The 21,688-nt window shown below is 43.7% G+C and overlaps 1 protein-coding gene across 6 annotated transcripts in view; it reads left to right on the forward strand.

The window, feature by feature from the left end:
* Positions 1-21,688, forward strand: part of PNPLA7 (patatin like domain 7, lysophospholipase) — a 213,438-nt gene that overhangs the window by 145,236 nt on the left and 46,514 nt on the right. For all 6 annotated transcript variants that reach the window (XR_013221223.1, XM_077284546.1, XM_077284547.1 and 3 more), the window contains 2 exons: positions 6,313-6,444; positions 9,274-9,397. Coding sequence is in view for 5 of the 6 variants with exons in the window: in XM_077284546.1 (XP_077140661.1) it covers positions 6,313-6,444; positions 9,274-9,397 (256 nt within the window). In the remaining variant the exon portion in view is untranslated. The remainder of the gene's footprint in view (positions 1-6,312; positions 6,445-9,273; positions 9,398-21,688) is intronic.

The raw sequence follows: 21,688 nt of genomic DNA on the forward strand, positions 1-21,688 counted from the left end.
TGCCCAGTTACATTGTGTATTGCCCAGTGACGTAGTATATTGCCCAGTTACATTGTATATTGCCCAGTGACGTAGTATACAGCACAGAGCCACGTAGTATATTGCCCAGCCACGTAGTATATTGCCCAGCCACGTAGTATATTGCCCAGTTACATTGTATATTGCCCAGTGACGAAGTATATTGCCCAGCCACATAGTATATTGCCCAGTTACGTAGTATATTGCCCAGTTACATTGTATATTGCCCAGTGACGAAGTATATTGCCCAGTTACATTGTATATTGCCCAGTGACGTAGTATACAGCACAGAGCCACATATTATATTGCCCAGCAACGTAGTATATTGCCCAGCCACGTAGTATATTGCCCAGTGACGTAGTATACAGCACAGAGCCACGTAGTATATTGCACAGCCCATGTAGTATATTGCCCAGCCACGTATGACACAGGTTAAAAAAATAAACATATACTCACCTTCCGCAGGCGCGTTGTAGCTCTGTCGCCTGTGTGGGGTGCAGGCTGCAGCTTCCGGTCCCAGGGTGTGATGACGTCACGTGACCGTGTTGCGCTCACATGACCGGGACATCACGGCAGGTCCTTGTCGCGCAGGACCTGTGATGACATTGCGGTCACATGACCGTGTAGCGGTCACATGACTGTGACATCACGGCAGGTCCTTTCCGCGCAGGCGCGCAGGGGACTTGTGATGACGTCGCAGTCACATGACCGTGACGTCATGGCAGGTCCTTCTGCCAGACCATCCTTGCCACCGAAACGTGCCGCTTGTATCGCGAGGAGCGGGAAAGGCGGCGTAGGTGAGTATTTAATCATTTTTTATTATTTTTATTATTTTTAACATTAGATGTTTTTACTATTGACGCTGCATAGGCTGCGTCAATAGTAAAAAAAACTTGGTCACACAGGGTTAATAGCAGCGGTAATGGAGTGCGTTACCCGCGGCATAACCCAATCAGCGACTTGGATTCCATGACAGACAGAGGCCGCGACCAATGAATATCCGGGACAGACAGACGGAAGTGCCCCTTAGACAATTATATAGTAGGATAGATGATATAACTATATTTCCTCATTAACTCGGTGGACTTGAGGTGGTTATAGGCACACATGTGACGATATGATGGCCAAGATGGGGAGTGCAGCTGGAAGACTCAGGAGTGGTCACCACATCTACAGATCTGCTTATTGCCTCAAGGCCTCGTTCAGACGGCCATGCTGTTGGCTCATTTCACCAACGAGTCGACTACCTTGAATTAACAACTTCATAGAGCTCTGTAATAAATAATGTTATTTGGGGTCATAAAACCCACAGCCATGGGCCAAGGACTCTTTCCTCAATATGAATGTGAATATGACTGGCCTAAATCTGCATAGAAGATTGCACCAATTTCTGTACAATTTTATGCAATCTGGGGGTGCCATACTATAATTAGGGTTCCTTTGCTTACCCCGGAGATGAGCGGCACCAGATAATAATATACTACCACAGCACATTTTGTTTTCTGCTACCAGCAGTCTCCTATTTCGTTCTCTCCTCGTACCCTTGGATTATTTTCCAGTGGCATGGTCTGCAGTATTCATATGAAGGGTACACAAGGAGAAACTCATCCATGATAATACAAGGATTTATTTCAGGTGCCATAATTGTAACCAAGTAGCAAAACCCAAGCAGAAGGGATGTGGGCAGAACAAGATTTGTGGATTGGAAGCATAAATGGAAAGAACTGATTTCTCATCCTGCACTAAATCTGGAGTTGATTCCTATTTTTGGAGAAAGCGCTCTATAACTCCCTGTTATCAGTCGCTGAATGTAATGTTTATTTGTCAGATAATTACAGGAAATTCAGCAATATAAAAAAAATGCAAATAGTATAGAATAATAAATATTTTTGTTTACAGCCCCCATCCTGAACTATGTGTCTCCATGGCTATATGAAGAAAATAAAACCCTGTTTGGTCTGATCCTGCTGCCAGACTCTTACATGTGCATGCTGCTTCTTGCTAATGTACTGAATATACGTTGGCAATAATTAGGCCGGGGTCACACTAGAGAGTTTTACGGACGTATGAGAGCCGCAAAACCTACGCATTGCACACAGACCAATGATTCTCCATGGGGCAGCTTTTATCTGCCGTATATTTCTCGGCCGTATTTTATGGGCTGAGAAAATCGCAGCATGCTGCGTTTGTCAGCGTATTGCGCAAAAAATCCGCCAATGAAAGTCTATGGGGGCGAGAAAAATAGGGATTACACATGGACCCACACGTCTGACTTGCTAGAAATACTCACCGGTGTCCTATAAAAAAGCCGTCAATTCAGTGCGGTGTGCAGTAAAATCACACTGACAGAATAGATCAAATAAATGTCAACACATAGTATAGGTATATATATATATATATATGTCATTGAGACAAATATAATACAGAGCTAGATAGCATAAAAGCCGGTAATTCAATTGCCGGCTTTTGCGATCTCCTTATCAAACTCGACAGGATATGAGACATGGTTTACACACAGTAAACCATTTCACATCCGTTAGTTATTTTTTTTACATATTCCTCACTACTAATGTTAGAAGTGACTGTGGGCAAAATTTGGTGGCTCTAGCTGTTAAAATAAAGGGTTAAATCACGCAAAAAACTGGCGTGGGCTTCCGCACAATTTTCACCGCCAGAGTGGGAAAGCCAGTGACTGAGGGAAGATATTAATAGCCTAGAGAGGGACCATGGTTATTGCCCCCCCCCCCCCCCCCCTCCCCGGCTAAAAACATCTGCCCCCAGCCACCGCCGAAAAGGCACATCTGTAAGATGCGCCTATTCTGGCACTTAGCCACTCCCAAGTAGTGGTGGGATATGGGGTAATAAAGGGTTAATGTCACCTTGCTAATGTAAGGTGACATTAAGCCTGGTTAATAATGGAGAGGTGTCAATAAGACACCTATCCATTATTAATCCAATAGTAGTAAAGTGTTAATAATACACACACATTATGAATAAAGTATTTTAATGAAATAAATACACATGGGGTTGTAAAATCTTTATTGTACGCTTAATCCACCTGAAGACCCTCGTTCTATAACAGAAAAAAAAAAGATACAATATCCCATACCTTTCTGGCGTGCAGTCATGTCCCACGCTGTAAATCCATCTGAAGGGGTTAAATACATTTACAACCAGGATCCTGCTAATGCAGCTGTTGTTCCTGGTTGTAAAAACTGGGGAATGAATGGAATGCAGAGGAAGGTAGCATCGTAGACTTGCAGTGATGCGCCCCCTGGTGGCATAAACTCATATGAACTCTAGCGTGAGAAAATATTCAGAAAAATTCCCACGTTCCTGGTTGTAAATGTATGTAACTCCTTCAGATGGATTTACAGCGTGAGACATGACTGCACGCCAGAGAGGTATGGGATATTGTTGCTTTTTTCTTTTTTTTTCTTTTACAGAACGAGGGTCTTCAGGTGGATTAAGCGTACAATAAAGAAAATTGGGCAATTTTTTTCTGTGATTTAACCCTTCATTTTAACAGCCAGAGCCACCACATTTTGTACACAGACACTTCTAACATTAGTAGTGAGAATTATGAAAAAAAAAAAAAAAAAAAAAAGTATATGACATGGTTTCCTGTATGTAAACCATGTCTCATATCCTGTCGGGTTTGATAAGGAGATAGCAAAAGCAGGCAACTGAATTACCGGCTTTTCTGCTATCTAGCGCTGTATGATATATATATATATATATTATATATATATTATATATGTATGTATATATATATATGTATATATATATATGTATATATATATATGTATGTATGTATGTATATATATATATATATATATATATATATATATATATATATATATATATATATATATATATATATATATATATATATATATATATACAGGGGTTGGACAAAATAATGGAAACACCTGGAAACATCAACAAACGTTAGTTTTAATATGGTGTAGGTCCACCTTTTGCGGCGATTACAGCCTCAATTCTCCGAGGTATGGATTCATGCAAGGTGTGAATTGTTTCCAAAGGAATTTTAGCCCATTCTGCAGTTAAAACACCCTCCAGTTCTTTGAGCGACGATGGCGGCAGAAATCGACGTCTAACTTGAATCTCTAAAATCGACCATAAATACCCAATAATGTTGAGGTTTGGGGATTGTGGGGGCCAGATGAGATGCTCAACTTCATTAGAATGTTCCTCGTGCCATGCTTTAACGATTCTAGCTGTATGAATTGGTGCATTATCATCCTGAAAGATGGCGTTCCCCTCCGGCAACAGTGCTTGAACCATTGGATGCACTTGGTCGCCCAAAATGCCTAAATAATCTCGGCTGTTAATTCTTCCATGAAGGGATATCATTGGCCCGGCGGATCTCCACGAAATAGCCCCCCAGATCATCACAGAACCTCCACCATGTTTTACGGTTGGGAGAAGGCAGTCTGGATGGAATGCTTCTTTCGGCTGTCTCCAAACGTACACTCGGCCGGAGTTCGGAAATAGGGAAACGATGATTCGTCTGAGAATATCACATGTTTCCACTGCTCGAGGGACCAATTCTGGAGGTTTCTACACCACTCTAAACGCTTGGAAACATTTGTTATTAAGAGCAGCGGTTTTCTAATTGCAGCTCTTCCGTGGAATCCAGATTTGTGCAGCTCCCGACGAACAGTTTTCATGGAAACTGGGTTCTGTAGGTGTCCATTGAGCTCAGCAGTGATTTTCGGAGCCGTGTTCTTGTGATCCTTTCTCACAATTTGCTTTAGAGTCCGACGATCTCTCTCAGTGAACTTCGACTTTCGGCCGGACCTGTGCTTTTCTGCAGACGTTTTTCCTTCTCATTCAAACGCAGTCATTACTTTGGAGACAGTACCTCTTGGCACGCCAAACATTCGGGCACTTTCTGTTACACTAGTGCCTGCCATACGAGCACCAACAATTTGGCCTCTTTGAAAATCCGAGAGGTCTGCCATTGGTATGAGGTACTCATCAATGTTCTTACAATTATGCAAAACAAACAGTTAATTTACATACACATATCACATAACACAAATAATCAACTACAAAACATTACCATATGTCACGGTTTGCATGTTTATCACATGTTCGAAGATTATGATGCCAAAACGTTAGGTGTTTCCATTATTTTGTCCAACCCCTGTATATATATTTTGCTTTTAAGATTTCAGGCTGTGGACACCTCCTCATAAATCTGACACATTTTCATCACGTTTCATACACATGCCTTTTTTTTTTTTTTTTAACAAGTTTGGCTCATCCATGCCTGTTAGGTGCCACAAACTTAAATCACTAGGAGCCTTGGTGGATTTACGCTATATTTTACACCAAACTATTTTTTAATAACTTTTGGTAAATGGCAACAGCGTTCTAAAATGGAGGAAAATGCAAATTTTTGTTCAACTTTTTTTTATTCAATTTTGTAAAACTGACACACGTAGTTTTAAGTATTAGAGTTGGCCAAAATGATTTGCATGACTTGAGTCTAGCGGCAACGACAATAGTCCAGTGCCGCTGGCTCAGAGCCCTGTGAGCTTCCTCTGACTGGAGACTTCCCCAGCGCCTCTTCTAATTAGTAGACGTGACCAGTGTCCCACCACAGAGAAACGACATGGCCACTGGATCAGGGGCCTGCAGATTTTGTTCAATACCATTAAATCGCTTATCACACTTTGAGAGATTGATGATGCTATTTGCTGAATTCTGCAGATTGCCTTCATTTCTTTATCAATACATTGTGCTTGAACAGTGTGTAAAGTCATAAGAGAAGCAGAGCCCACATTAGGAGGAGTAGTCCTTCATAAGCCAGGAAGGCCTGTACAAGGTTGGATGGAGCTCTGGCTACAAGACCAAATCGTGTTAGTGGAGGTGTCACTTTGATGCTTCTCTTTAGGTGGAGTGAGACCTTATTAGCCCCGGCCTGCCAGTTTCCATCTTTCTCCACCTGCCCTTTTCCATTCACATTGTGGTTAGAAGGCCATAATTCGGTCAGAAGACAGAGTGTGGGACTAATCCGGTTATTTAGCTATTACGCTGACAACTTTTTGGCACACTGGATTTATAAACACAAATGCAATTTCCCCAGGTGAAATGCAGACTAACTGCTAACTGCAGTGGTGCAAATGAGCAGGACATACTCTGTTACCAGCATGCTTGGATTGTTATCTGATTTATGAGTGGTAGAGTGCCACTTGTTTGTTATTAACTCCCTCAGGAGCTGCACTCATGGGGGAAAGCCTCTGATATGTTCTCCTTCTGCAGGATAATGAGGGAGCAGCCGAGCGTTGTTTTGGGGGTCGCTCACACAGTCGTGAAGAGAATGTCGCCTTTTGTGAGGCAGATTGATTTTGCTTTGGACTGGATGGAGGTGGAGGCCGGACGTGCCGTCTACAGGTGAGACCCTCCGCACTTACATGTATGCAGAACCACATTGTAGCTGTATTGTGCCCGCCGTGAGCATAAGGTCTCGTCTGTAATTGGAGCCGGCTTCCCTGGCACTATTCATGTATATTCCTGGGAATATTCTACATATAGTGACCGGCGTATTCATCAGCTCTTTGAGTCCTTTTGTTATTCTCACAGTGACTTAAATGATTTCTCAGTCGGGGGACAACTTCTCCATCCTGCAATGATAATATTGCTTTTCTAGAAATTTATATTACAGAGCTGGGAAAACAGGAATGTTGCAATGGCTCATTGTTCAGGGGGTTGTCTCATGCTTTCTTTCTAGAGCGTGCTGCTTGCTGGGGGGGTGCACTGCTACCTGATCTGCATCATTGCTCTGCTGGTCCAAACTCTCCGCTCTGTGGTGCTGCTACATGAGGCAGCTTTGTCTCTGCAGCACTGAAGCCGGCCAGGATTGGGAGCTAACGGCGCCCGCCAGTGATCCTGGTCCGCTCCAATACAGTGCATACAAGAACGTGTAAGCGCGGCCCCACAGTGGTGTCAAGTATACTAGGCAATGAGTCTAATTAGGGGACTGGTGCAAATTAATAAGAAGCACTCTCCAATTATACCCATCTTCTAGGATGGCTATAAACATTTAAACAGCAGCCTTCACTATTTTGAAAGGTATTAACCCCTTTCTGACCTCGGACGGGATAGTACGTCTGAGGTCAGATACCCCGCTTTGATGCAGGGCTCCGGCGGTGAGCCCGCATCAAAGCCGGGACATGTCAGCTGTTTTGAACAGCTGACATGTGCCCGCAATAGCGGCGGGTGAAATTGCGATTCACCCGCCGCTATTAACTAGTTAAATGCCGCTGTCAAACGCTGACAGCGGCATTTAACCGGCGCTTCTGGCCGGAAATGAGCGCATTGCCGGCCCCCCATCACATGATCGGGGGTCAGCGATGCATCAGAATGGTAACCATAGAGGTCCTTGAAACCTCTATGGTTACTGATCCCGGCTAGCTGTGATCAGCCGGCATTTCTGCTGCATAGCAGCGATCTGATGATCGCTGCTATGTAGCAGAGGCGATCGAGTTGTGCCAGCTTCTAGCCTCCTATAAAGGCTATTGAAGCATGGCAAAAGTAAAAAAAAAAAAAAAAAAAGTTAAAAAAAATATAAAAGTTTAAATCACCCCCCCTTTCGCCCCATTCAAAATAAATCAATAAAAAAAAAATCAAACCTACACATATTTGGTATCGCCGCGTTCAGAATCGCCCAATCTATCAATAAAAAAAAAGGATTAACCTGATCGCTAAACGGGGTAGCGAGAAAAAAAAAAAAAATGCCAGAATTAAGTTTTTTTGGTCGCCGCGACATTGCATTAAAATGCAATAACGGGCGATCAAAAGAATGTATGTGCACCAAAATGGTATCATTAAAAACGCCAGCTCGGCACGCAAAAAATAAGCCCTCAACCGACCCCAGATCACGAAAAATGGAGACACTACGAGTATCGGAAAATGGCACAATTTTTTTTTCTTTTTTTAACAAAGATAAAAAATAACCTAGACATGTTAGGTGTCTATGAACTCGTACTGACCTGGAGAATCATAATGGCAGGTCAGTTTTAGCATTTAGTGAACCTAGCAAAAAAGCCAAACAAGTGTGGGGTTGCACTTTTTTTTGCAATTTCACCGCACTTGTAATTTTTTTCCCGTTTCCTAGTACACGACATGCTAAAACCAATGATGTCGTTCAAAAGTACAACTTGTTTCGCAAAAAATAAGCCCTCACATGGCCATATTGACGGAAAAATAAAAAAGTTATGGCTCTGGGAAGGAGGGGAGCGAAAAACGAACACGGAAAAACGGAAAATCCCAAGGTCATGAAGGGGTTAAGCAAAGAAAAGGCCTAGAGAATTAAGATGTGTAAGGACTCGCAGAGCTTATTAAAGGGGTATTCTCAAGTGTTCTCTTGAGTTGTTCAGAGCAATGCAATGTCCTTTAGCAGGGTGGGCTTTCCTCCGTGAGTGACAACTCTTTTGAATTAGTATAAGCTAAAGTATTAGTAGAACTGTAAAGCCCAGCACAGGTTCTGCTGTCACACATTCAGCTATCAGTTGTTTGTTCTGAGTCTACATGGTTTTCCCTGTATTTATACATTGATGTAGTGAGGTATTTGAACAAACGCACAGCTTTGCTGCTGGCTGGTGGTTTATACCAGTATCGCTTAAAGCACCATCCCAGTGCTGCAATAAAAAAAAACACTGGAGTGGTGCTGTAAGAAGATAATAGGGAGAGGGGTGAGCAGCTAATGTCTGTATAGAAATCAATGAGCAGGAGATAGGTAACTGGGACATTACGTGTTAACCTCTCTACTGGAATATAACTACTGCACACTGTCTGCCAGGCATTAGATGCTGGGCTCCATGAAAACCAGCTGTGCACTATACAAGATAAAATCTCTCCTTGCAGGAGAAGGACAGCAGATAGCAAAAGCAAGTCTATTGCAAACTTATTTATTTTGATGCTGACTAGCTAAAGCCATTTAAGAAATTAAACACCACTTTTAAATTAAGAACAATTCATCTGGACTTCATAGGTGTTATTGGAAAGAATGGGACATATGCATGACACCCTGCAGACATCTGTGGATGTGTACTTCCAATATAGAAGAGCGGAGCCGTATTACCACTTTAAGATCTATTGGTATTGGCTTACTTTGCTAGTTAGTTTGGCCACTGGCGTAACAAGGTAGCTTTTTAGTAATACTTTAGAGGTCTCAAACTCCTCACATTTGATATAATTTAATTTTTGTATTTTCCGTCCCAGGCAAGGTGATAAATCAGACTGTACCTACATTGTTCTCAATGGACGCCTCCGGTCTGTTATTAGAAAGGATGATGGAAAGAAGCAACTAGCAGGAGAATATGGCAGAGGAGATCTGATCGGAGTGGTAAGAAGAAGCTGCATGTCTCCTATAACTTAACAAATGTCTCCCAATTTTTTTGCTGAAAATAAGTAGAAATTTGGTTCTCTTGCATACAAGCGACCTGTACAGGCGTCCTCCTCACTTCACTAAACATTTTAACAAAGCTATAATGTGAGATTTTGGCTATTTTCTATCCTTTTCCCAGCTGAGGATGCATTGTGCTGAGCCTGTTCAGCACTACAGGTGCATCTCACAAAATTAGAATATCATTAAAAAAAAGTAAATTTATTTCAGTTCTTCAATACAGAAAGTGAAACTCTAATATTATATAGAGTCACTACAAACAGAGTGATCTATTTCAAGTGTTTATTTCTGTTAATATTGATGATTATGGCTTACAGCCAACGAGAACCCAAAAGTTATTATCTCAGTAAATTAGATTCCGAAATGTTGGCCTGCTGAAATGTATGTTCAGTAATGCACTCAGTACTTGGTCAGGGCTCCTTTGGCATCAATTACTGCATCAATGCGGCGTGGCATGCAGGCGATCAGCCTGTGGCACTGCTGGGGTGTTATGGAAGCCCAGGTTGCTTTGATAGCCGCCTTCAGCTCGTCTGCATTGTGGGGTCTGGTGTCTCTCATCTTCCTCTTTACAATACCCCATCGATTCTCTATCCGGTTAAGGTCAGGTGAGTTTGCTGCCAATCAAACACAATGATACTGTTGTTTTTAAACCAGGAATTGATACTTTTGGCATGGGGACAGGTGTCAAGTTCTGCTGGAGAATGAAATTTTCGTCTCCAAAAAGCTTGTCGGCAGAGGGAAGCATGAAGTGCTCTAAAATTTCCTGGTAGATGGCTGCACTGACTTTGGTCTTGATAAAACACAGTGGACCTGCACCAGCAGATGACATGGCTCCGCAAACCATCACTGATTGTGGAAACTTCACACTAGACCTCAAGCAGCTTTGATTATCTGTCTCTCCACTCTTCCTCCAGACTCTGGGGCCTTGATTTCCATGGTCTAATGTGAAGTATCCACAATCAATGATGGTTTCGGGAGTCTGGTTTAAAAACCACAGTATCACTGTGCTTGATTGGCCAGCAAACCGACCTGACCTTAACCCTATAGAGAATCTATTAGGTATTGTCAGGAGGAAGATGAGAGACACCAGACACAACAATGCAGATGAGCTGAAGGCTGCTATCAAAGCAACCTGGGCTTCCATAACATCTCAGCAGTGCCACACGCTGATGGCCTCCATGTCACGCCGCATTGATGCAAAACGAGCCCCAACCAAGTATTGAGTGCATTTACTGAACATACATTTCAGTAGGCTAACATTTCAGATTTTAAAATCCTTTTTCAAGCTGGTGTTATAAAGTATTCTAATTTACTGAGATAATGGCTTTTGTGTTTTCATTGGCTGTAAGCCATAATCATCAACATTAACAGAAATAAACACTTGAAATAGATACCGTATATACTCGAGTATAAGCCGAGATTTTCAGCCCATTTTTTTGGGGCTGAAAGTCCCCCTCTCGGCTTATACTCGAGTCATACCCGGGGGTCGGCAGGGGAGGGGGGGCGGGGGCTATCTAATTATACTCACCTACTGCTGGCACAGTCCCTGCGCGTCCCTGCTTCTTCCAGCGCTGCATATTCTTCCTGTACTGAGCGGTCACATGGTCCTGCTCATTACAGTAATGAATATGCGGCTCCACCTCCCATAGAGGTGGAGCCGCATATTCATTTCGGTAATGAGCGGTAACTGTGACCGCTCAATACAGGAAGAAGATGCAGTGCTGGAAGAAGCAGGGACTGCACAGCGCCAGCAGTAGGTGAGTATACAGCGCAGCGCTGCGCGATATTTACCGCTCCTCATTCCGGTGCGGCTCCGTCATCAGCGTCCTCTGGCTGTGACGCTCAGGTCAGAGGGCGCGGTGACATAGTGCGCGCCCTCTGCTGAACGTCACTGCTGAAGACGGAGCCGCACGAGGAGCAGGTAAATATTGAAAGTGCCGGGGGAAGAGAGGTGAGTATGTGATTTTTTTTTTTTATCACAGCAAAAGCATATGGGGCAGTGACTGTACGGATCATCTGTATGGGGCCATAACGATTCTGCAGCACTATAAGGGGCAGTGACTGTACGGAGCATCTGTATGGGGCCATAACGATTGTGCAGCACTATAAGGGGCAGTGACTGTACGGATCATCTGTATGGGGCCATAACGCTTGTGCAGCATTATAAGTTGTAGTGTCTGTACGGAGCATCTTATGGGGCCATAACGTTTGTGCAGCACTATATGGGGCAAGTGACTGTACGGAGCATCTTATGGGGCCATAACGCTTGTGCAGCATTACAATGGGGCAAGTGACTGTACGGAGCATCTTATGGGGCCATAACGCTTGTGCAGCATTATAATGGGGCAAGTGACTGTACGGAGCATCTTATGGGGCCATAACGCTTGTGCAGCATTATAATGGGGCAAGTGACTGTACGGAGCATCTTATGGGGCCATAGCGTTTGTGCAGCACTATATGGGGCAAGTAACTGAATGGATGATCTTATGGGGCCATAACGTTTGTGCAGCACTGTATGGTGCAAGTGTCTGTATAGAGCATCTTATGGGGCCATAACATTTGTGCAGCACTATATAGGGCAAATATCTCTATGGAGCATCTTATGGGGCCCTTATTACCTTTTATGCAGGATTATATGGGGCATATTTTAATATGGAGCGTCTAATGGGGCCCATCAAACTTTATGGAGCATTATATGGGGCTCCTGATTCAATATGGATTCAAAAACACTTAACCTACTGATGTCTCAATTAATTTTACTTTTATTAGTATCTATTTTTACTTTTGAAATTTCCCAGTAGCTGCTGCATTTTCCACCCTAGGCTTATACTCGAGTCATTAAGTTTTCCCAGTTTTTTGTGGCAAAATTAGGAGGTCGGCTTATACTCGGGTCGGCTTATACTCGAGTATATACGGTAACTCTGTTTTCTAGGACTGAATATAATATGAGTTTCACTTTTTTTTTTTTATTTTAGGAACTGAAATAAATTAACTTTTTGATGATATTCTAATTTTGTGAGATACACCTGTACATATTGAGTCTGATGCAGATGGGGATATTACTTGCATACCATGTTGTAGTTTTTTTATTTTACAAAAGAACCTTTTGCATAAAGCAGTTTGGAGATATTCTGATATTTAAGTTTTCGCTTCTGTACTTTGCCCCTGAATTTACCCTCTGGTCTCTGTCCTAGAATGGTAACTTCTAATCACTCCTAATCCCCCGGACAGAGTGACACTTCTGGCACGTTACCATCCACCTAATTGCTCTATCCTAGATATGCTGGCCTTCGAGTGAGCATTAAAATTCAGCTCCACATAATTGCTCTGCTCATAAATCTCCAAACTCCTAGAAACATCTTCATGCCAGGAGGAATAGAGGTCGATGCTGCCATCCAGATCGCATGTTGTGCATCTGATTTATCGCAGAGCGTTTTTTGCTTGCAGTCAGCAGAATCCTCCGGTGCAGTTTTATGTCGGCTAACCTATCTTTATATTCTCCAATATAACAGATGAGGGATGTATTGTGTGCTCACGGCCCATGTTGTGCACCTGGATCTGCTCACTGGGTCATACAGGGTGGAAAGGTCTGAGACTTGGAACATTCGGAAGTGTCTGATGTCACCAGTGGGGTAAACTCCACACATTAAACCTGATATTTGTTTTTCTCATGGGCAAGGAAAATGATCACCTCTCGGGCACTTCTGACATGTGGCGTTGGCTGTACATAGGGGCCTGGGAACCAGGATCTTGTCAGATGAGTCTATCAGACAAGGGTCTATGGCCGGCCTGTCCTTTTCTTGTCTGGTTTCTAGATGATGCCAAGTTACTGCAGCTACATTTCTCTTCAGTTAATCAAAAAGATTTTGTATGAACTAAATTAAATACCCTGTGCGGATGGATTCATGCTGTTTGTTGTGCATATGTTTAATGTATGCACCCGGGAAGGCGTATATGTCAAGTGTATCCATAGGCATAAAAATGGCCGTCTGGTGTGCTATCATTTATATTCTATACATAGATGCATCTAGTGGAGGGGGGAATACTGAAATATACCCTGCTGTGTATGAGGTGTGGTGTGAATGAGGCCCTAATTTGAAGCAGTCTGCTAGCAAAAATCTTTCTAAAACCTTATTTTTTTAGACTGAAAACTGCAGTAAATCAGATAAACAGCACGAGATTTGGAAGGCAGCGTCCACCTCTGTTTCTCCTGGAGAGAAGCCATTTCTAGACCTTGGAGATATATGAGCCGAGTGGTTAAGTGGACAGGTTATGTTTTAGCAATACAGATAAGCACTTCTGTTTTTATTCAAAAATCAGAAAAAGTGATTCCCACAGTGTAATAGAGAGGATAGCAGGGTAGGAAACTTTAAAACATAACATTTCATAATATATTTAAAAAATTCAGAGAGACAACAAACATGAAAATCAGAACCCTCAAAGATCTTCAGGAAAACAAGCCAGCTCAGTCAGGGCCCTAACAGTCTATCCTGTGCTACCTATGCCAGTACCAGTGGCAGTGTAGTAAACAGACCCGTTGGGGTATAACAGTCATCTATCTGTGCCAGTACCACTGCCAATTAAACTCCACTCCCATGAGAGGCTCTTTCTTTCTACCTGATATAGTGGAGTCCTCCCATCCTGGCTGCCATATCCTCTGATGAGTCCTGGTGGGATGAAACGCGTAGAGAGGCGGTTATTTCGGGAAATGGCATGAAGATTCCAACTCATGATAAGGACGACTTTTTCTGTGGCTCAACGATTATAGCTCCATATGAGGTTCTTTAACTCTTTGCCAGAGGTCCAAGCAACAACCAGAATTGGGTGAGACCATACTAGTTTTATTTTATGGATCTTAAGTATACTAGTGGGGTTTAATTGGCAGTGGTACTGGTATGCTTGTTATACCCTATCGGGTCTGTTTACTACACTGGCATACAGTAGGTAGCACAGGATAGACCGTTAGTGCCCTGGCTTGTTTTCTTGCAGATCTTTGAGGGTTCTGTGTTGTGAATTTGGATTCTGGGCTCCCCCGGTGGCCGCTTGTGGAATTGGACTTGTCATCCTCTTTCCTGTTTCACCTGGTTCCATCAGTAGTGGGTGTCGCTATTTAAGCTCATTTCTCTGGTGGTTTCTTGCCGGTCAACAATGTTATCTGATGCCTCTCAGTGCTTGTTCCTGCTTCTAGACAGCTACTAGATAAGTTGGACTTTTGTCCATGTTTTGTTTTGCCTATTTGTTCCAGTTCACAGCTGAAGTTTTGTTACTGTGTCTGGAAAGCTCTCGTTGATCAGGGATTGCTACTCTGGCGTTATGAGTTAATGCCAGAGTTTAAGGTAATCTCTGGATGGTGTTTTGTTAGTGTTTTTCTGCTGACCATGAAAGTATACTATCTGTCTTCTGCTATCTAGTAAGCGGACCTCAAATTTGCTAAGACTATTTTCCTGCTGCGTTTGTTGTTTCATCTGAACTCACCGTCATTATATGTGGGGGGCTACTGTCTTCTTTGGAATATTTCTCTAGAGGTGAGCCAGGTCTTATATTTCCCTTTGCTAGCTATTTAGGTCTTAGGCCAGAGCTGGGCATCTAGCGATAAATAGGAAATGCTACCTGGCTATTTCTAGTTGCGCGGCAGGCTTAGTTCATGGTCAGTATAGTTCCATCTTCCGAGAGCTTGTCCCTCTATAGGCTTGCTATGATCTCTGCCTGCAGAGATCATGACAGTTTGACCGGCCAATAAAGTGTTAAAGACCCAGGTTGAGAAAGGAGAGTTATAAGAAGTCTGCTGGAATTTTTTTTTTTTTTTTTTTCCTCCAGTCTGCCTTGCTGCAGTCTTTTTTCTCTCTCTCCTCCTAATCTCTGTATGCTCTGTGTGCACCTGACAATAATGGATCTCCAGAGTGTAACTGCGGGTTTGAATAATCTCATCACGAAAGTACAAAATTTACAAGATTTTGTGGTACATGCTCCGGTATCTGAGCCGAGAATTCCTTTGCCGGAGTTCTTCACAGGGAATAGAGCTAGCTTCCAGAATTTCCGAAATAATTGTAAGCTTTATTTGTCCCTGAAGTCTCGTTCAGCTGGAGACCCTGCTCAGCAGGTTAGGATTGTGATTTCCTTGCTCAGGGGTGACCCTCAAGATTGGGCCTTCTCATTGCCAGCAGGGGATCCTGCGTTACGCGATGTGGATGCGTTTTTTCTGGCCTTGGGCTTGCTTTATGAGGAACCTCATTTGGAACTTCAGGCAGAAAAAACTTTGATGGCACTATCTCAGGGGCAAGACGAAGCTGAAGTTTTCTGCCAAAAATTCCGTAAATGGTCTGTGCTTACTCAGTGGAATGAGTGCGCCTTGGCGGCAACTTTCAGAGAAGGTCTCTCTGATGCCGTTAAGGATGTTATGGTGGGGTTCCCTTTGCCTGCAGGTCTGAATGAGTCCATGACAATGGCTATTCAGATTGATAGGCGTCTGCGGGAGCGCAAACCGGTGCACCATCTGGCGGTGTCTATGGAAAAGACGCCAGAAAGTATGCAGTGTGATAGAATTCTGTCCAGGAGCGAGCGACAGAATTTTAGACGGAAGAATGGATTGTGTTTCTATTGTGGGGATTCTACTCATGTTATATCAGCATGCTCTAGGCGTACAAAGAAGCTTGATAAGTCTGTTTCCATTGGCACCATTCAGTCTAAGTTTATTTTGTCTGTAACCCTGATTTGCTCTTTGTCATCCATTGCCACGGACGCCTATGTTGACTCTGGCGCCGCTCTGAGTCTTATGGATTGGTCCTTTGCCAATCGTTGTGGTTTTGATTTAGAGCCTTTGGAGACTCTTATTCCTCTGAAGGGGATTGACTCCACCCCATTGGCTAATAATAAACCACAATACTGGACACAAGTAACCATGCGTATCAATCCGGATCACCAGGAGATTATTCGTTTCCTGGTGCTGTATAATTTACATGACGATTTGGTACTGGGATTGCCATGGTTGCAGTCTCACAACCCAGTCTTGGACTGGAGAGCAATGTCTGTGTTGAGCTGGGGATGTAAGGGTATTCATGGGGACGTACCTTTGGTTTCTATTTCGTCGTCCATTCCCTCTGAAGTCCCTGAGTTCCTCTCTGATTATCAAGACGTCTTTGACGAACCCAAGCTTGGGTCGTTACCTCCGCACCGTGAGTGCGATTGTGCCATAGATTTGATACCGGGTTGTAAATATCCAAAGGGTCGTTTGTTTAATTTGTCTGTGCCGGAACATGCTGCTATGCGGGAATATATAAAGGAGTCTTTGGAAAAGGGACATATTCGTCCATCTTCTTCTCCCTTGGGAGCTGGGTTTTTCTTTGTCTCAAAAAAAGACGGCTCTTTGAGACCATGTATTGATTATCGGCTTCTGAATAAGATCACTGTTAAGTATCAATACCCATTGCCATTGCTTACTGATTTGTTTGCTCGTATAGAGGGTGCTAAGTGGTTCTCTAAAATTGATCTTCGTGGGGCGTATAATTTGGTGCGGATCAGGCAGGGGGATGAGTGGAAGACCGCATTTAATACGCCCGAGGGCCACTTTGAGTATTTGGTCATGCCTTTTGGTCTTTCTAATGCCCCTTCAGTTTTCCAGTCTTTTATGCATGATATTTTCCGCGATTTTCTGGATAAATTTATGATAATATATCTGGATGATATTCTGATTTTTTCTGATGACTGGGACTCTCATGTCCAGCAGGTCAGGAGAGTTTTTCAGGTTCTGCGGTCTAATTCTTTGTGTGTGAAGGGGTCTAAGTGCGTTTTTGGGGTCCAGAAAATTTCCTTTTTGGGGTATATTTTTTCTCCCTCTTCCATTGAGATGGATCCCGTCAAGGTGCAAGCTATTTGTGACTGGACTCAGCCCTCCTCTCTTAAGGGTCTTCAGAGATTTTTGGGCTTTGCCAACTTTTACCGCCGATTTATTGCTGGTTTTTCGGATGTCGTTAAACCACTGACTGATTTGACCAGACAAGGCGCTGATGTTGCTAATTGGTCCCCTCATGCTGTAGAGGCCTTTCAGGAGCTTAAGCGCCGTTTTGCCTCTGCCCCTGTGTTGCGTCAGCCTGATGTGAATCTGCCTTTTCAGGTTGAGGTTGACGCTTCGGAGATCGGAGCTGGGGCAGTGTTGTCGCAGAAAGGTTCCGACTGCTCCGTCATTAGGCCTTGTGCCTTCTTTTCTCGCAAATTTTCGCCCGCAGAGCGGAATTATGATGTTGGGAATCGGGAGCTTTTGGCCATGAAGTGGGCGTTTGAGGAGTGGCGCCATTGGCTCGAGGGGGCTAGGCATCAGGTGGTGGTATTGACTGACCACAAAAATTTGATTTATCTTGAGACTGCCAGACGCCTGAATCCTAGACAGGCGCGCTGGTCTTTATTTTTTTCTCGCTTTAATTTTGTGGTGTCATACCTACCGGGTTCTAAGAATGTTAAGGCAGATGCCCTTTCTAGGAGTTTTGACCCGGACTCTCCTGGTAATTCTGAACCCACAGGTATCCTTAGGGAGGGAGTAATTTTGTCGGCCGTTTCTCCTGATCTGCGGCGGTCCTTGCAAGAGTTTCAGGCGGATAGACCGGATCGTTGTCCGCCTGATAGACTGTTTGTTCCGGATGATTGGACCAGCAGAGTCATCTCTGAGGTACATTCTTCTGCATTGGCAGGTCATCCCGGAATTTTTGGTACCAGGGATTTGGTGGCAAGATCCTTCTGGTGGCCTTCCCTGTCACGAGATGTGCGAGTCTTTGTGCAGTCATGTGACGTTTGTGCTCGGGCCAAGTCTTGTAGTTCTCGGGCTAGCGGACTGCTGTTGCCCTTGCCTATTCCTAAGAGGCCTTGGACACACATCTCGATGGATTTTATTTCAGATCTGCCTGTTTCCCAGAAGATGTCTGTCATCTGGGTGGTCTGTGACCGTTTCTCTAAAATGGTCCATTTGGTTCCTCTGCCCAAGTTGCCTTCTTCTTCTGAGTTGGTTCCTCTGTTTTTTCAGAATGTTGTCCGATTGCACGGTATTCCTGAGAATATTGTTTCTGACAGAGGTACCCAATTTGTGTCTAGATTTTGGCGGGCATTCTGTGCTAGGATGGGCATAGATTTGTCTTTTTCATCTGCTTTTCACCCTCAGACTAATGGCCAGACCGAGCGGACTAATCAGACCCTTGAGACATATCTGAGGTGTTTTGTCTCTGCTGACCAGGATGATTGGGTTGCTTTTTTGCCATTGGCAGAGTTCGCCCTCAATAATCGGGCCAGTTCTTCCACCTTGGTGTCCCCGTTTTTCTGTAATTCGGGGTTTCACCCTCGATTTTCCTCCGGTCAGGTGGAATCCTCGGATTGTCCTGGAGTGGATGCGGTGGTGGAGAGATTGCATCACATCTGGGGGCAGGTTATGGACAATTTGAAGTTGTCCCAGGAGAAGACTCAGCGTTTTGCCAACCGTCGTCGTCGTGTTGGTTCTCGGCTTTGTGTTGGAGATTTAGTGTGGTTGTCTTCTCGTTTTGTCCCTATGAGGGTCTCTTCTCCTAAGTTTAAACCTCGGTTCATCGGCCCTTATAGAATATTGGAGATTCTTAATCCTGTTTCTTTCCGTTTGGACCTCCCTGCGTCCTTTTCCATTCATAACGTTTTTCATCGGTCGTTATTGCGCAGGTATGAGGTACCTGTTGTACCTTCAGTTGAGCCTCCTGCTCCGGTGTTGGTTGAGGGTGAGTTGGAGTACGTTGTGGAGAAAATTTTGGACTCTCGTGTTTCCAGACGGAAACTCCAGTATCTGGTCAACTGGAAGGGTTACGGCCAGGAGGATAATTCTTGGGTCAATGCATCTGATGTTCATGCTTCTGATCTTGTTCGTGCCTTCCATAGGGCTCATCCTGGTCGCCCTGGTGGATCTGGTGAGGGTTCGGTGCCCCCTCCTTGAGGGGGGGGTACTGTTGTGAATTTGGATTCTGGGCTCCCCCGGTGGCCGCTTGTGGAATTGGACTTGTCATCCTCTTTCCTGTTTCACCTGGTTCCATCAGTAGTGGGTGTCGCTATTTAAGCTCATTTCTCTGGTGGTTTCTTGCCGGTCAACAATGTTATCTGATGCCTCTCAGTGCTTGTTCCTGCTTCTAGACAGCTACTAGATAAGTTGGACTTTTGTCCATGTTTTGTTTTGCCTATTTGTTCCAGTTCACAGCTGAAGTTTTGTTACTGTGTCTGGAAAGCTCTCGTTGATCAGGGATTGCTACTCTGGCGTTATGAGTTAATGCCAGAGTTTAAGGTAATCTCTGGATGGTGTTTTGTTAGTGTTTTTCTGCTGACCATGAAAGTATACTATCTGTCTTCTGCTATCTAGTAAGCGGACCTCAAATTTGCTAAGACTATTTTCCTGCTGCGTTTGTTGTTTCATCTGAACTCACCGTCATTATATGTGGGGGGCTACTGTCTTCTTTGGAATATTTCTCTAGAGGTGAGCCAGGTCTTATATTTCCCTTTGCTAGCTATTTAGGTCTTAGGCCAGAGCTGGGCATCTAGCGATAAATAGGAAATGCTACCTGGCTATTTCTAGTTGCGCGGCAGGCTTAGTTCATGGTCAGTATAGTTCCATCTTCCGAGAGCTTGTCCCTCTATAGGCTTGCTATGATCTCTGCCTGCAGAGATCATGACAGTTCTGATTTTCATGTTTGTTGTGTCTTTGAATTTGTAAAATATATTATTAAATGTTATGTTTTAAGTTTCCTACCCTGCTATCCCCTCTGTTATAGCAATACCTAAAGATCCACCGAGGGCCTGATTGTGTGTGCGCTGATGTATGACCGCACATGTTGCATTGTAAAGCTGAAGAGCTAACTCCCCTATATAAAAGCCATCAGGTCCAACATTAATAGTCAATTAATAAAAAAATATGTAGGTTTTCATGGCCACAAACCTTGCAATTCCAGAAAGAGAAACCTGTAGTGAGGCATGCCACAAATGTTTGCTTGTTTTTATACTAAGCCGCACCTGTAAACTTGCCCTTTCTTTTCTATGTGCCCACATTGAAATAATGCGCTATAGAGTTCTCACCCACTATAAATCCCTTTCACGGCCCCCATGCAGTATAATACTTGTCCACGAGGTATACCACCACTGCAGTGCCTCTCTGCGTAGTGTGATCACATAGTATGATGTCTCCACCCATAGTATGAGGCCACCATAGTGCCCCGCACACGTTATAATGCCCCCTCAGCGCCCCACGCACAGATATGATGCCTGCACAGTGCTTCACGCAGTTATGATGCCCCCACAGTGACCCACGCACAATATGAAAAAAAATGAAAGTTTGTATTTATTTCTTTTTGTATTGTTGGTTACTTTTACAGAAAAGTTATGAATGGACTTTCTAGACTTAGCATTATTAATAGGATAACCACATGGGTGCCGAATGTGGTCTAAGGTGGACACTCTAAAATAAAAAAAATATCCAAACCTGACAACCTCTTTACTAATTACTAAAAAAAGTGAAGTGACACCATCCTCTTTAATGTGAAAGTACTTATACCTGACAAGAAAATAAACAATACAAGAAACTCAAAGTGACCTACTGTGTATTTTATGTCCCAGCCGAGTCCCGGGATGGGGGGACATGCCTGTGTGTATCTGTGTTTAGCGCTGACCCTGTTATCTACTGCTTTTTCTGTCTACTGAGCCAAAGTAGTCTGTGACGCATTACCGCAGCATGCTTTGTAGTTGCTAGGTAAGATATTTTTTATGTTTTTCCTATGATCCCCACTAATTGGCTTTGCTGTCAGATAGACAAGGCTGGGATTTTAGGCCCCATAGGTAGATGCAGTGTTTCCTTGTAGCAGATTGTCGGGAGTCAATTGTGACGTGACAAATTGCTCCTTACAGGTGCCTAGGTATGTCACGCCGGCAGCCAGGCAGCGAGCAGCCACTGGTGTGTGGGGGTGTGTGTGTGTGTTTTTGCATTTTATTTATTTATCAAAACATATTCAAGATGTGATCAATACGGGCAAGTGCAGACTCTGCTTTAATTTGAGGGTATTCACATTTTAATTGGAGTAAGGGTTTAGGAATTACTTCTCTTCAATATGCAGCTGCCTCTTTTTTTTTTTAAGGAAACCAAAGGTAATTTGAGAATTATCTCAAAAGCTCTTTAATGGACTGCATGAGTTATTCCCTTGTTAATCTATCATCAGTGAAGCCTGTGAAAGGTCTGCAGCTGATTCCATG

This window comes from Ranitomeya variabilis, chromosome 2 (genome assembly GCF_051348905.1).
Source record: "Ranitomeya variabilis isolate aRanVar5 chromosome 2, aRanVar5.hap1, whole genome shotgun sequence".
Lineage (NCBI taxonomy): Eukaryota > Metazoa > Chordata > Amphibia > Anura > Dendrobatidae > Ranitomeya > Ranitomeya variabilis.